At 37.3% G+C, this 13866-nt stretch overlaps 1 protein-coding gene across 3 annotated transcripts in view; it reads right to left on the reverse strand.

Moving 5' to 3' along the window:
- Positions 1 to 13866, reverse strand: part of PPP4R4 (protein phosphatase 4 regulatory subunit 4) — a 72202-nt gene that overhangs the window by 57827 nt on the left and 509 nt on the right. For all 3 annotated transcript variants that reach the window (XM_068682876.1, XM_068682875.1, XM_068682874.1), the window contains exon 2: positions 13314 to 13387. In XM_068682876.1, the coding sequence (XP_068538977.1) occupies positions 13314 to 13387 (74 nt within the window). The remainder of the gene's footprint in view (positions 1 to 13313; positions 13388 to 13866) is intronic.

A 13866-nucleotide genomic window follows, 5' to 3' on the forward strand; every position in this document is an offset into this window, starting at 1 on the left:
CTATACTAATTTCATCAGCAAACCATTATGCAGGTATACCATTATGCTCATTGCAGGTTAGAAAAGCAAATGTTACTGATCTGTTTGTCTATATCTGCATTGCTTCATTAAAAAAAGGTTTTTATGTAAAAGAGATTGTTTTAAGGTAAAAACAATGGTAACTCTGAGAAGGTGGTTGGGCGGTGGAACAGGTTCCCCAAGGCAGTGGTCATGGCACCGAGCCTGCCAGAGTTCAAGAAGCATTTGGACGATGCTCTCAGACATAAGGTTGGATTTTCAGGGTGGTCCTGCGTGGAGCCAGAAGTTGGACTCAATGATCCTTGTGTGTCTCTTCCAACTCCGGATATTCCATGGAAAAAGCCTAAAATAACCATGATGTTCTAAGGCTTAAATACAAGTACAAATTTTGAGCCATCTTCCAAAAAAAAATTCAAACTTTTTAAAATAGGTTCATAAGATCTAGAATAACAAACTAAGCTGCTACAGCAATCATTGTCACTTAGACAAATTGTACATAAAACACACGTATTACTGACTAACTTGACTGTCCATTTCCAAAATGACACAGAAGAATGAACCAAAAGGAAATAGAAAAGAGACCAACAGAGACATTTTAAGAAATGCTGAGTACAGGAAAAGTCAATGAATGAATGAAAAGCAACAAATAAAAACAAAGAAAGGGCACAGACAGACTGACCCCAAGGGTTTGAAGCTATTACTCACAGATTTTCACGTATATGCAAGAGAAATATATCTCCATGTCTATCTGTACAACATACAGAGATACTGTGGGTAGATATAATAATATAAACTGAACTCCTGTTTCAATTTGAAAAATATGGAAGAAAAATTCTGAGCACTGAAAAATGCATCTGAAAACTTAGAAACTCTTTCAAAACTTTATCTACAGAAGTAGTTCTTTTTCTTCCCAAACAAAGAAATCTGAGTGTGAACTCAGAATGACATCAAACTAATAACACTAATTTTTTATTAAATTATTGCTGTCATACTCAAAGGACCTGGAGACTCAAAATAAGTATAAAAAACAAACAAACAAAATTTAAAAAATTAGAAAACAAACACAAACCCATGAACTCTTATATCAGGTACCTTTTAGATAGCTTGGAATTGGTAAGCCCTGCTTGTTCTACCTCTGTTCATTATTCAGATGTTTTCAAAAAGTAATGGACACTTACGTCAGGCTGAAACAGTTACATGCATCAGCAATACAAAGTCATAAAAGTCATACAGCTTCCCATAGTGTTGCTCTCTCAACCGTCAGAAATTGACACAGATCAAAGGCAGCTTTCTGAGAGAAACATGCAAATAACTAAAAATTACTTCAATTTCAAGCTGTTGCTGATTCACATCCAGTCAAACCAAAAAAGTGCTTTACTTGATTCATGTTCACTTTGGAAAGCAGGGTGAAAATCATCTTCTTAATTAAAACGAAGAGTCAGAGTCACGTCCCTCAGAAATATACAAGATTTCTTCCATTAACAGCATACAGTTTGGACTGGACAGATAATCAAACCAGATAACACAGTGAGCAGAACGAGCAAATTGAAGCGATGACAAGTCTGGCAGATATCCACCTCTCTGGCAAAATAATTTCAAACAGTAAATAAAAATACATATTATATATACAGATAATTCATCTGTATTTACATTCCCATTAAGAGCAAAACATGAGAATCCTCCTGCCTACCCAACTAGGTTTAGGTAATTATAACCCCAGGCCTGTCTTAATAATGTTCCCTACCTCCAAAATCACTACAATGATCTTAAACAGCCTCTTGTTAGACTATTTTTTCCCCTCACATACTCATATTTTAAATTATTTCTAATGGTACAATTATCCCAAAAAGAGTTTGACATTCTGCAATGGAAAGAATAAATAAAGCATTTTCCAGTAATTCCACCCACATTTACTAAAATTAGTTCAGAATCATCTCTGGAAGAAAAGAATCTCTTTCTTTTGAATGCATCTCAAATACACTCAGCTGCATAGCTCCTTCACAGGGTATCAGTTTTAACCACCAGAATACTTGGATTGTCTGTTTACTATGTTAGTATCAATATCCTTTGATGGAAATAAAAGTAACATGGAAAAAAGAAAAGTTACAGGAAAAAGGCAACCACTGATACAATATTGCTTTTTTCCCCTGTACATTATGTTCTTGTTTGCCGTTTTTTTGTTTGTTTTGTTTTTTAGCAGAAACATAACAGTATTGACAGATCACTCAAAGGTGTAGGTCAGTAGACCCTTAGTCCAAACTCATTGTGGGGTGTTAAAGCCATGCATTATTCTTCCATGAATAATACTTTGATTAGGTATCTGATATGGTCTACTTTCAGATGGCTATCTACAGGTGGAATTTAACTTAAAGAACTGCACACAGGGCTTAGAATTTCAATGTCATTTCAGTGTGTTCAAAACTCGAAACCCCTGTATGACAGGACCCATGCGGTCTTTATTGGTGTCACTAAGGCCATCTCAACTGGTATTCTGTATGTAGTCTCCTGGAAACAATGAGTTTAAGGCAAGCCTTCAATCATAGGGATGATGGCAAAGAATAGGAAAAATAAGATGTATGCACTTGCAAGGGAAGTAGTAATGAGGAGGGGTAATAATCAGTTTTCTGCATGTTGCACTCAAAAAGTGGGAGCAACAGAACATAAAAATACTTAGTATTTGTGTCCTTCATTAAAAGGCATCCTTATTTAATCAGAAAATAAGATGAAGTACTATATAAGTAAGTACTTAAAGTCTTCAGAATTAGCAATAAATAAGATTCACAGATTTTGATATCAATTTTATTGATCTAAGTACTCTTTAACATTGCTTTAAAATAGGCGGGACAGTTCAAGTGATCAAAGTGAAAGCAGATTTGTCTACTCTTAATAGCTGATTTTTCCATACCAGTATGCATCTAACCATTTATAACAAACTCATGGTGCAAACATTTTATTTGCACATAATATAACAGGCATGCAAGGTTCAGAATATAGAAGCAATGCTTAAAATGCACCTGCAGTTGGTCTTCCATGGTGACTAAAAGTAAGAGGAAATAGACATACTCTTGGGTTAAACCCTGTACTAAAGAAGTAGGTTAATTTGTAGTCATCGCTTTCTTTTCCACTGATTTAGTGTTTTGCAATTTTAAAAGGCAAGAGTAGAAATAAATCTTGACCTGAAGAATGTATTCTACGTGTCTTGCTCCCAAAATGGCAGAAAAATAGGTACTCTAATCTTGAGCTTTTAAATGAAATTACTTAAGGGAGATTAACTGTTTGTAACAGAAGCATTTTGGTGCAAACAGCAATGAGGCAATGACTCATGTTTTGCTATTTAATATGGACATAAATCCTCCTCCTCAGAAAGCTCTGTTACAATTTCAGCAGTGAAAATGGCATCTTTTCTGTTTCTCCCTTCAAAGCCAGCATTTTTATCTTCAGGCCTGCACAATAATGTAAGTAATATTACCATGTAAACATGCATATTAAAGCAGAAGCCTTCACATTTCTCTTCTACATATGCTTATTCTGTCAGAGACAATACAATCAATTCATATTCACAGGGAAAACATGGTTAGCATTTTTAAAGTATGTATTTACGGTCCCTTGACTAGCTTAATTTAAGAACACTGAAGTATTAAGGTTGTAAATGTCTTAAATTTGACTAGTTTCATCCCCGTTTGACATTCAAGGAAACCAAGCCATAGACATTACCAAGCAATCCCAGAAGAAGAGCGCATATTGCCTGAGAAAGTCACGCTACACGCTGGTCAGCTGCACTTTTCATTCAGTACAAGCACAGAGTAGACCCCATTGTGCAGACCTAACCTCGCAAGCAGAACATAATGGTATTGCTGAGCACAACACTCCTACTGTGCAGTTCTGCTTATATGAGTTGAGTTATCACAGTGCTTCAACCCAGCTGGAATCCAACTTCCTGCTCTTCTCCAACTGGTAAAGAGAATCGAGTTGGAGCTACACAGGCAACTTTGAAGAGCTGCTTTCATATGAGCATAAACTGCTCCAGTGTCTGTTTCCTCCATTGTTCACCAACAATGTCTGGGGGGTGCTGGCAGGGTGGAGCAGGTATTGATGGTAGAAGATAATTGACACCTGCCAAAATTAACTCACCGTTTTTACTTAAAAAATGTAGACTCAATACCTTTTTATTTGGGATATAATTTATGAATCTGTACATAAAACTATTGTACTGAGAAAAATACTCCAAGAATTTCTGCTCGTACCCTTCCCGTGCCCCTGGACCACCACAGAAAACCCTGTGGCAACTTTCCCAATTTAATTCAAAGTTAGAGCGCATTGATGTTTAAGAAATAAAAACAAATTACATCATTCTGATGTAAAATCCAATGAAAACCAAACAGCACTACGTATTATGTTTGAAATTAAGTGGAAGATTTAACCTTAAAAATCTACAGAAAATTGCCGTAGGTAAAATTGTATTGATCCACTTGCAAAGCCAGAAGAATTCTCTTAAACTAGACAATTACTGGAAAATGGATGAGGACAAGAAGGATGGATAAATTACTTTCCTCCACATTAGCAAGGATATAAGATTATGCTCTTTGAGGCTGCAGTCTTTCTTCATTACACTCTATTTTGACTCATTGATGCTGAGCACCTTTATTTATATAAACTTACAAAAACATGTCTGGAATTGCTACAGGTACTTTTCTAGCTACTCTAAGTAAACAGTCAACAACAGCAATACCCCTGGTTACTGCCCTCAGCTTGGATTCATACACACTTAGAAAGATGTAACTGCATTCGTATCAGTTAATTTATCCCTGCTGCCATACAGCCTCAATCCAAATTTGTTCTGCTATAGTAAACTTAAGAACAGTGGAAGAACAGTAAAGCAGATATTACAGAGATACACTAGGACTGAAATCACACTGCAGCATGTTTCTCTACGCAAAGAGTGTGTGATTTTGAAATTATACAGTGACTAAGAAATATGCTCTCTCCATAGAATGTGTTACGAAAGTGGTAGGTATCTAAAAATCCATTAGTACATACGGGGTAGATGGGCAAGATATTTTCAACAGTAGTTAACAAGTTCAAGAAAGCACAGCAATTGCACTCAGCCCTGCTGTGAATTGACACAGCTGACAAGGAGTGACTCAGCTAATCTGCACATTAGAGTAGTACACATTCGCAGAACCCACAGCCATGCGACAGCGTGGAATAAAGAAACCTGCTCCCAAAACATCTGCTATCAAGATACAGGCGATTATATCCAGAGCCTGATGCTTGTATTCCTCAACATTAACCCCTCCTAGGGCAATGCTTCGCAAAAAGAAACAAGCAGAAACATTGAGTTCAACACAAAAGAAACTAAAAGTATAGAATTTAAATTAAAAAAAAACTGCATCATCAACAGTCCATTAAGATAATAATGTGAATATGAAATATCTGGTACCTTTCCCTGCTTGTATAAAAGTCTCAGCCAGGGGCAATAAGGCTTGCCTCAGACAGATGTATCTAAGAGATCTATGAGAAGTTTCCAAGTCTTTTGTCTTTTTTCTCATTCTGGTTTATTATGACTCATAAAGCAGAAAGCCATTTTTCTTCCATAGACAGTGGTGTTCATCTGATAGCTATACGGAGTTCGCATTCAGTGGGAAAGACTTTTCAAGAAGTGCCTCCATGAGACCAGCAAGGTTATTCATGGAAAGAGTAGCAATATCAAGAACTGCAGGGACTGTGACAGCCATGTAAAATTAGTTTTAACAGATTGAGGCACAGGATTTAGGGAACTCTTATATCAAAGACAGCAGAAGCTGATGTTATTGTTCAAACTGGTCAGACCTGTGCACAGACTGATCTAGGACAATAATTATACAGGGGAAGGGAAATTGAAGCCTAAGGATGCCAATGCTGTTAATTCTCAAACCATATCACCGCCATGTTCAAATGAAAAGATTCTTGCTACTTCTGAATCACTAGCCTATCTTTAAAAAGCTTTCCCTGAGGCTATAACTCTGTCTTTGTCTAGAGATACCACTTACAGCATCAGTTTTCGAACCCAGAGCTATTCAGTTTCAGAATCTGAAGCTACTTTCTTTTTACGGCATATAATCCTATAATTGTGTGTAATTCAAACAGTTGGTTCTTCAGCCATAATATGTTGTTTTTTTCAGACTTTGCCATTAGAAATCCTCACAGTAGAAACTGCTTCCATTTTCCTTTTCAGTTCATCTTCAAGACCTAAAGAGAACTTTTCTTATACAAAAAGCTGCCTCTGGAAGATTAAACAAGATGTCCCTTCCCAAAGCACTAGAACTTCTAAGTCAACAAAGGAGGTGAGAACTCCTTGAATTTCTTCATCTCAAGAACCATTTACATTCCCATCATGCTTACCCTGGTGTAGAAGTGTCTGCTTTAGTGATGAATTCTGGTTTCTCTTGTGTAACACAAAGCTTCAGACTGAAGCTTGACAGGCAGTATAACCTTACCACCGTGTTGGCATTGAGACCACCAACTGGTGGAACAAAGGCAAAAACATTGCTAAAGTTACCCTAAAATTTGCTAAATAAAACTGTTGTACAAGTATACCCCAGACAACAAGGATTAATTTTAAGTCTTTACAGAACGATTTCTTGTCACATTGCAAATTATTCCTGTCATAGCACATCAACTCAGGCATACACAGACCCAAGCTTGCAGTCCTAGTTCCTGAAATCCTTAAATTATAATCTGATTTTCACCTCAGTAAAACAACCTTACCTTTACGAAGAGTGAAAATGCGAACCAAGACATGATGGAGTGTTACCCACCTTAGTTTGTGGAAAATGGAGTATGTCAAATAGCTCTGAATGCAAAAATATGTGAAGTGGTGTATCAGCACTGAGAATCACTATTCAGAAGAGTCTTAAAGTACTCACACAAATGACAAGCATTTGTCAAATCCCTGTCACTAACAGTGTACGCTACTATCCTGACTCTCTCATAACTCAAGCATCTACTCCAGGTTTTGGGGGAAGAGTAGCTGGACTACTATTCTCTGCTACTTCTACCTGTCAGCAGAAACTGAATTCGAGTCGGAGTAGAGGTCCATGAAACCATCACATCATGATGTGTGAAGGGCTCCCAATGCCTAGAGCTAAGTAGCCCTCAAGACAATAGAAGAAGCCACTGGCATACTGCAGTCACTATATTAAGGGGCACCATCTTGTGACAGCGTTCTCAAGCTTACCATAAATGACCTAATCTTTCAGGGCTCTATACTTTGTGTATTCCACCATCTCTTGCAGTTTCCATTGGATGCACCTTCAGTTCCTGAAAAACTAGCACAATGCTATCATCTGGTGCCAAATCAGGCAACGGATACAAAAATAAATTAGTAATATTGAGCAACCATGAGGATAAAAGCTCCTTACAAGTACACAATGTTGTTATGAACAGTTGGAGCTTTCTAAGGAAGGTGATACAAAGGAGAATTATTGTACTTGCACATTAATTATGTGCCATCTCAAAATGAGCTGTGCAGCTGTTAAGAAGTTATTTATTAAGTGACAGTGTTCATCTAAACAAAAGGAAAACAAACTCAGTATCCTGCTGGGCAGTATGCTAACCCTGTATGGGATTTATCATGTAGAAACAACAAAAATTGTAAATATTTGGCTGGATATTCCTACGTAGATCTTTTCTAGGAGAGCATGACAAGGTTCTCTGAAGTCAATAGAACAGGTTTTACATATTAAAAAAACAACACACAGTTCTTCCAACTGTTTATACTATGAAAAGGGGCAACCACACAGCTACCTAGTTTCTCATTACTATCTCACACCTTAAGATGATCTGAAACAAACTTAATTAACACCTCCAAAGGAGAGTTCATCAATGCAATAAGGAAGAGCTACCACTGCCCTGACACATCACAGCTCTCATGCAGACTTCCAGAAGTCCATTTAATGTCAAAGGGCTCATTAAATACAGTGTAGCTGATACCTTACACTCTCCAACCATTTCAATTGGTACTTAAAGACTCTGAGTGTAGATTCAAGATTAGTGTCACCTGAACTAAATCTGTTCTACTACTGATGGGAGAACAATCTACCAGGTTTGACCCCCTCTCCACTCAAGCTCCCACTTAAACTAGCATGAGCAGTCATGCAGTTGCTCATTTTATTGGAAGTGAGTATCTGAGAAATGTTAAAATTGAACTGAGACTGCATGGCTGCAGTTGCAAGACAGCTGGCAAACAAAAAGCATCACAAACACGCTTTTTTTGCATCACAAACACAAGGAGAAGAAAGAAAAACCACTCCTCCTGATATGGCAAGAGCTTCATCCAGCTTAACTTCACCATGAAACTATATCATGAAACTTTACCTTCATTAATACCATAAACCAACCAGATCTACTGCTAAGTCTCAAAGCCATTTCATCTGCTGTAGAGCCTTACTCCCATTCTGCTCCCCACTTCTCTTGTGTCTTTTTTTCTGGTGCACAAAGTACTGGATGACTGAAGTGATCTGTTTTAAAGCTAACCATTACTTTCATGGTTTGGCTCAGGTAAATTCCCCAATGTGCTTGTGAGGGAGAACAAGGGCTAGAACAGGGAAACAATTGGCAATAACATCTTCCTGCATTGACTGCGGCCTGAAAGATGCAAGAAAAATGAAACAGATTTTTCTCTTTTGTTTGCTTTTGTTTGATCGTTTTTGGGGTTTCTCTGAACACATTACTAACCTATACTGTGTACGTTTCCAGCTGCTTCCTTAGCTGTAGTTTCAAATCAGTAAGTGTGATCAACAGAAGTATTTGCACACATCTAAATTTTAATAAAAGCATGTGACTTAATATTGTTTCAGAAGAATACATCTACACTTTTCACTTTAAGGAAGCAAAAATATCTACTACATATACATGAATTTATTTGCATAACAGAGTCAAGGTCATGCAATTAATTTATCCATCCAACTAAGTGAATCGAGAGTGAAACTTCTATATAATATAAATTGTAATTAAAAACAAGACATTATTACCCTGGGAATAATTCAATAAAGACTGAAGAATACAGCTTGCAGGTATAGTTGGAAGAATTATTTTCCAACACGCTTAAGATGACAGTTGGATCCTTCAGTACACTATCTAGGCAACAGGACCATAAATTCTGAAGCTGTATAATCTGTTATATTAAACAATGCTCACTTTTGAAAATCAACTACTAGAGTTATATTTAAAGGGAAGCTTTACCTGAATTCAAAAGCCGAGTTGCTTACCCCTACAGAGAAAATAAAACTTCAGAAACTAATACCATGAAGACTACAAACTAAAGGAAAAAAATAATAAAACAAAAGTCTCTAAATTACTAGCTAGTTGTTTTGATGCTCACAGTTAACAATGTATAAGGTGTAAAGAGACTTTTAGAATTTAAGAATACTCTAGCTAACCAAAGATGGCCACAATAAAGTACAACTTTTTCTTTTTTTTTTTTAATAGAAAAGCAGTAGGTTTATAAGCACTGAATTCTTTCCGATCTAGATAGAGTATCTATTCTATCGTCAAAAACTGTGTTAAAGGTTTTGGACGGGGACTGTATTGTTTTCTGAACTGGGAGATAGATTTACTCCAAAACCAAAGTACAGTATGTTCCCAAAAGGGTGAATAATTCAGTCTTCCACCTTGATAACTCATTATTACCCTGTTATTTTGAGTGTGACAGAAATGTCAAGGCCTGTAAGCTTTAACACTAAGCAGGCACAAATAAACAAAAAGTAGCTGAATACAAAATAATACAATACACACAACAATGCAAAACCCCCTAGGGAAAGCTATCAGAAAAGCCTTCAGAAAACAAACCACTATACAGTGTGCATGCTAGTAAATATCCCTGAATCCAAACTAAATTCACATCAGACAAACAATACATACTTATCTATTGGCTTTATGCCATAAAAGGGTAAGTTACAATAAGACAACTGAGAGTAAGTGCTGACACTAAACATCAGCAATCATGGAAACTACAGGCAAAGGTTCATAGCATGAATAAAAATTGATGTCCCTGAGCTGCTTATTGTCACTCTCCTGGCACAGGTCACGATGCCCCAAAGAGTCAGCGCAATGCACAGCATTCAGTTGCTTCAGTGCAAAGTCTAGCAGCTTGTCTTGATCTGCTGATGTTTTTCTATGATAAGCCATCAGTCTTGACGCTGACATGGATGAGATAAACATGGCTGTTCTACTCTCCTGGCTCTTCTGTAGGGACAGCAATCTTGAAAACACATTCAGAATACAACCCTGGTGTAACCCAGCAGAACACCAAGCATTCAGGCTAAAGCTCTAAAACCTAGTTCCTTGGCATTTAGATGCTTCTCCCTCTATAGGCACTCAAATCCATTTGATTTCAATGGTAAGTTCATAGACATCTGACAGCCTGGTCTAAAGAAGTCCAGTTCCTCGACCAGAATTCAGGTTAATTGAGATTACAACAAGTGACATTCTTATTACGTTAGAACTTGATCAGTCTCACTGCAGAACATTACCTAATTAAAATTGAGTACTCTGAGCAGCAACAGTCTGAAGCTGCAGTTCACCCATGCTTAGGTCATACTGAAGTGACTCCAGCCACCAAGAGAGCTACTGAACCCGTTCCTTTGGCTTGCACAACTGTTTCTGTTGCTACACAATAAGCCCAACCAAGGAGCAATCCATAGTACCACTGTCAAATGAGAAGTAACAGAAGAGACAAAAAGAACAAACTGATGAAACTGATATGAGAGCTGTGAAACGAGCACCTCCTCACATACGCAGTAGAGCAAGAATCAGTCAAAAAAACACAAACACACGTTATTCAGGTACTAAAAACCTCAGAGAGTAAAAGGCTGTGCTGTTCTCTTCAACTCAGATGTCAACACATTTATTTTCAGACTACCATTATAAGGTTTCAGAAGCAGATATCTAATGGGGGTTGCGGATGGGGTTTCTACTAAACGTAAAACAGCTCTGCATACAAGCAGCCCAGAGCATCCAAGTTCCAGGGTGGGAAGGAAAAGCTGGAAGTGAGTTTTGGAGGGAAAAGAGGCTAGCAAATGAACAGAAAGTGGCTGTTTTGTTGTTGTTGTTTTGGTTTGGTTTTCCTGTTTAAAATGAGAGCGATTACAACATGAATACTCTTTTTGGACTTCCACAGGAATTAATTACTTAGCATTAGCTTTGCTGTATCATACAAAGGCTTCACTCTATTATTCAGCTCCACTGTGCTGTACAAGAAACACTGCTTTAAAGGTATCCCCCTCAGTAAATTAAACATCCCCAGATCGCAGATTAGAGTTATATAAATAAGTGACAACATAAATATGAATGTGCCACAACATTAAATATTTCAGTGCTACTTGTAGATAAAGAAGGTAACAAATTTACTTTCTATTACTGCTCTTGCAGGGTATTTTTGTTTGTTTGTTTTGGGGTTTTGTTAAGTATATGGATTTGGCATCATCCTCTCCAAATGGAGCACAACACATAAATCATTAACAATTCATTTCAATTTCACTAAAGGAAGTTTTCCAGGGGGATTTTCAGAAATGGCAGAGGCTTAATGGATAACATCAAGGAGAGTCCCACATAAGGGACAACCTGAACAAAAGCAAATAATGCATCTGTGTGATAAAATGAGGCATGAAAAGACTGATATTGCTGTCAAACAGGAACAGGCAAAGATATTGTATTATAATAGATGAAAAAAATACCAGACAAGCCAAAAATATATACCTTTGTGCATTACATAAAGGATACTACTTGTGTTACATGCAGCTTTTCAACTCTGATTATGCCCTACTTGATACAGGAAAGGCAATATAAAGCAAAAAGCTTCCATTGGATTAGAGTATTAACATACCTGGACAATCACAGCAAGCGATTGCCTTACAAAAAGCTTACCAAGCAGAGATGAAGCTACCTTTCAGCAATAAAAGACAATGCAAAGGCAAAAACGAAAACTTCAGCACGAGAGAATGAATATTATGTTTCCAGAACAGCTGTTCAAGTAGAGAGAAAGCAGATGAAGATGTCAAGAGAAGTTCAAGGCCAGGTTGAAAAGCAATTAGTAAGATGAAAGACGTGGAGTAGAACCTTTTACCCTTTAACAAGGCAATGATCCAGTAATGACATATTGCTAGAACCATGATCTTTAATTGAGAAAAGAGCAGAAAGAACAAAGAAATTTGCTGCCATGGGGCTAGGGGGAAGTCAACCATGCTGCCTGCTGTGAAGTAAAAAATGAAATTGATGTACATCTTTCCAACGATATGCACCACATGCAAACTGTTTCTTTTGAATTTCCCTAGAGTCAACAGACTACTCTGATTACAGCTACTACTTGCAAAAGTTTTTAAATCCAGTATTTAATAAGGTTTAGCATTATATATATATATATATATTATATTTTATATATATATATATATTTTTTTTTTCTACAGTAGTATTAGTGGACAAAAAAATACTTAACTAAAAATAATTGCACAGACCCCAAGAAGGGAAAATTAAGGCACTGGGAATACATACTCTAAACACTGAGGACAGTAATAGACTAGAAGAGCACTTAAAATAGCAGAATAAGCAAACTGTGAGGAATCTGCAGCTGTTTCTCCAATTACTAGGTATTGTTAAAAAATGAATATGCAAATCAAAATCCTTCAGAATACTTGTACTCTCAAAGATGACTTACACAATAGTTGAAAGAGATCTGTATTTTAACTATCAATCTTTAAGTTATTCCAGTAACTGCAGATAAATATTTTAAAGAACAAGGAGGAGGTAAAACTAAAAACCAGAGCGCAGGAAAGCATTAATATAGTATCTTCAACAGTATTTCCTACAGACAACTTGAGAGATCAGTTTTGTATTCGCCTCAAAAAGCCCAGTTTACAAAGTATGCTCAAATAGCTCTGCTACCAGTGTGTGGTAACTGCTCATGCCTTAGAGCAGATACGAAGGCATCGAACGATTGGCATTATTGATGTTAACACTCAGGGTATCTTGCAAAATCAGCTGCAGGGGAAAAGAAGATGAAGTACTACTCTATTGGTGAGGGCCATATTAGAAACTCGGAAACGTTGATACATCTACACAGGCAGCCTATTTATGCAACGTAAAAGAAAAAAATACAGTACCTATTTTTATCTTGTTTATACATTCAACGTAGAAGAAAGTAAAAACTACTACTGCAAGACCGAAAATAAAAGGAGCGAAGAGTAAATACACTAAAAAAAAAAAAGCTATACATCATCATGAAGGTCAGTAATGTTTGACAGCAACATTTTATTAAATACCTGAGGAGGTAAACAGCCCTTTCAATATCATTGAGTTCTTCATCAACTGTCAGTCTTTCTATTTCTTCTGGCGTCTGTCAAGCGTGAAACAGAGATTATGAGTTTACAATGCCTTACTATTTCCTCATTTTAATCTCCTTAAAGCAACCCCTTCCTCCCCACATCCAGGGGCAGCTCCAAGAGTAATTTAAATCTAATCCTTGAAATCTCCAGCTTCAAATTGAGTCAAATAAATGGTTCCCCAGGAAAAGCTGGGAGGTAATGAAAGTACAGCTCCATGCCAGGCACTACCGCAATTAATCACTGAAAGGGAAGTATAAACAAGTCGCATGTAAATTAATATAAAGACTTAAGTTAGTCTATTATTTTTTTTCCCCCAGAATAAGACTGTTAAGCTGCAAACACTAAGTCCCTGCTGCATGGGATTCGGGGCTGTTTATTGCAGGAGGAAGGCAAGCAGGCTTTACCACCGGGTGCCGTGCAAGCAGCCCGCCCGCTCGGGCAGCCGGGCACCAGCCCAAGCAGAGGCGATTTCACGCGGCTCGGAAAGCAC

This window comes from Anas acuta, chromosome 5, assembly GCF_963932015.1.
Source record: "Anas acuta chromosome 5, bAnaAcu1.1, whole genome shotgun sequence".
NCBI lineage: Eukaryota > Metazoa > Chordata > Aves > Anseriformes > Anatidae > Anas > Anas acuta.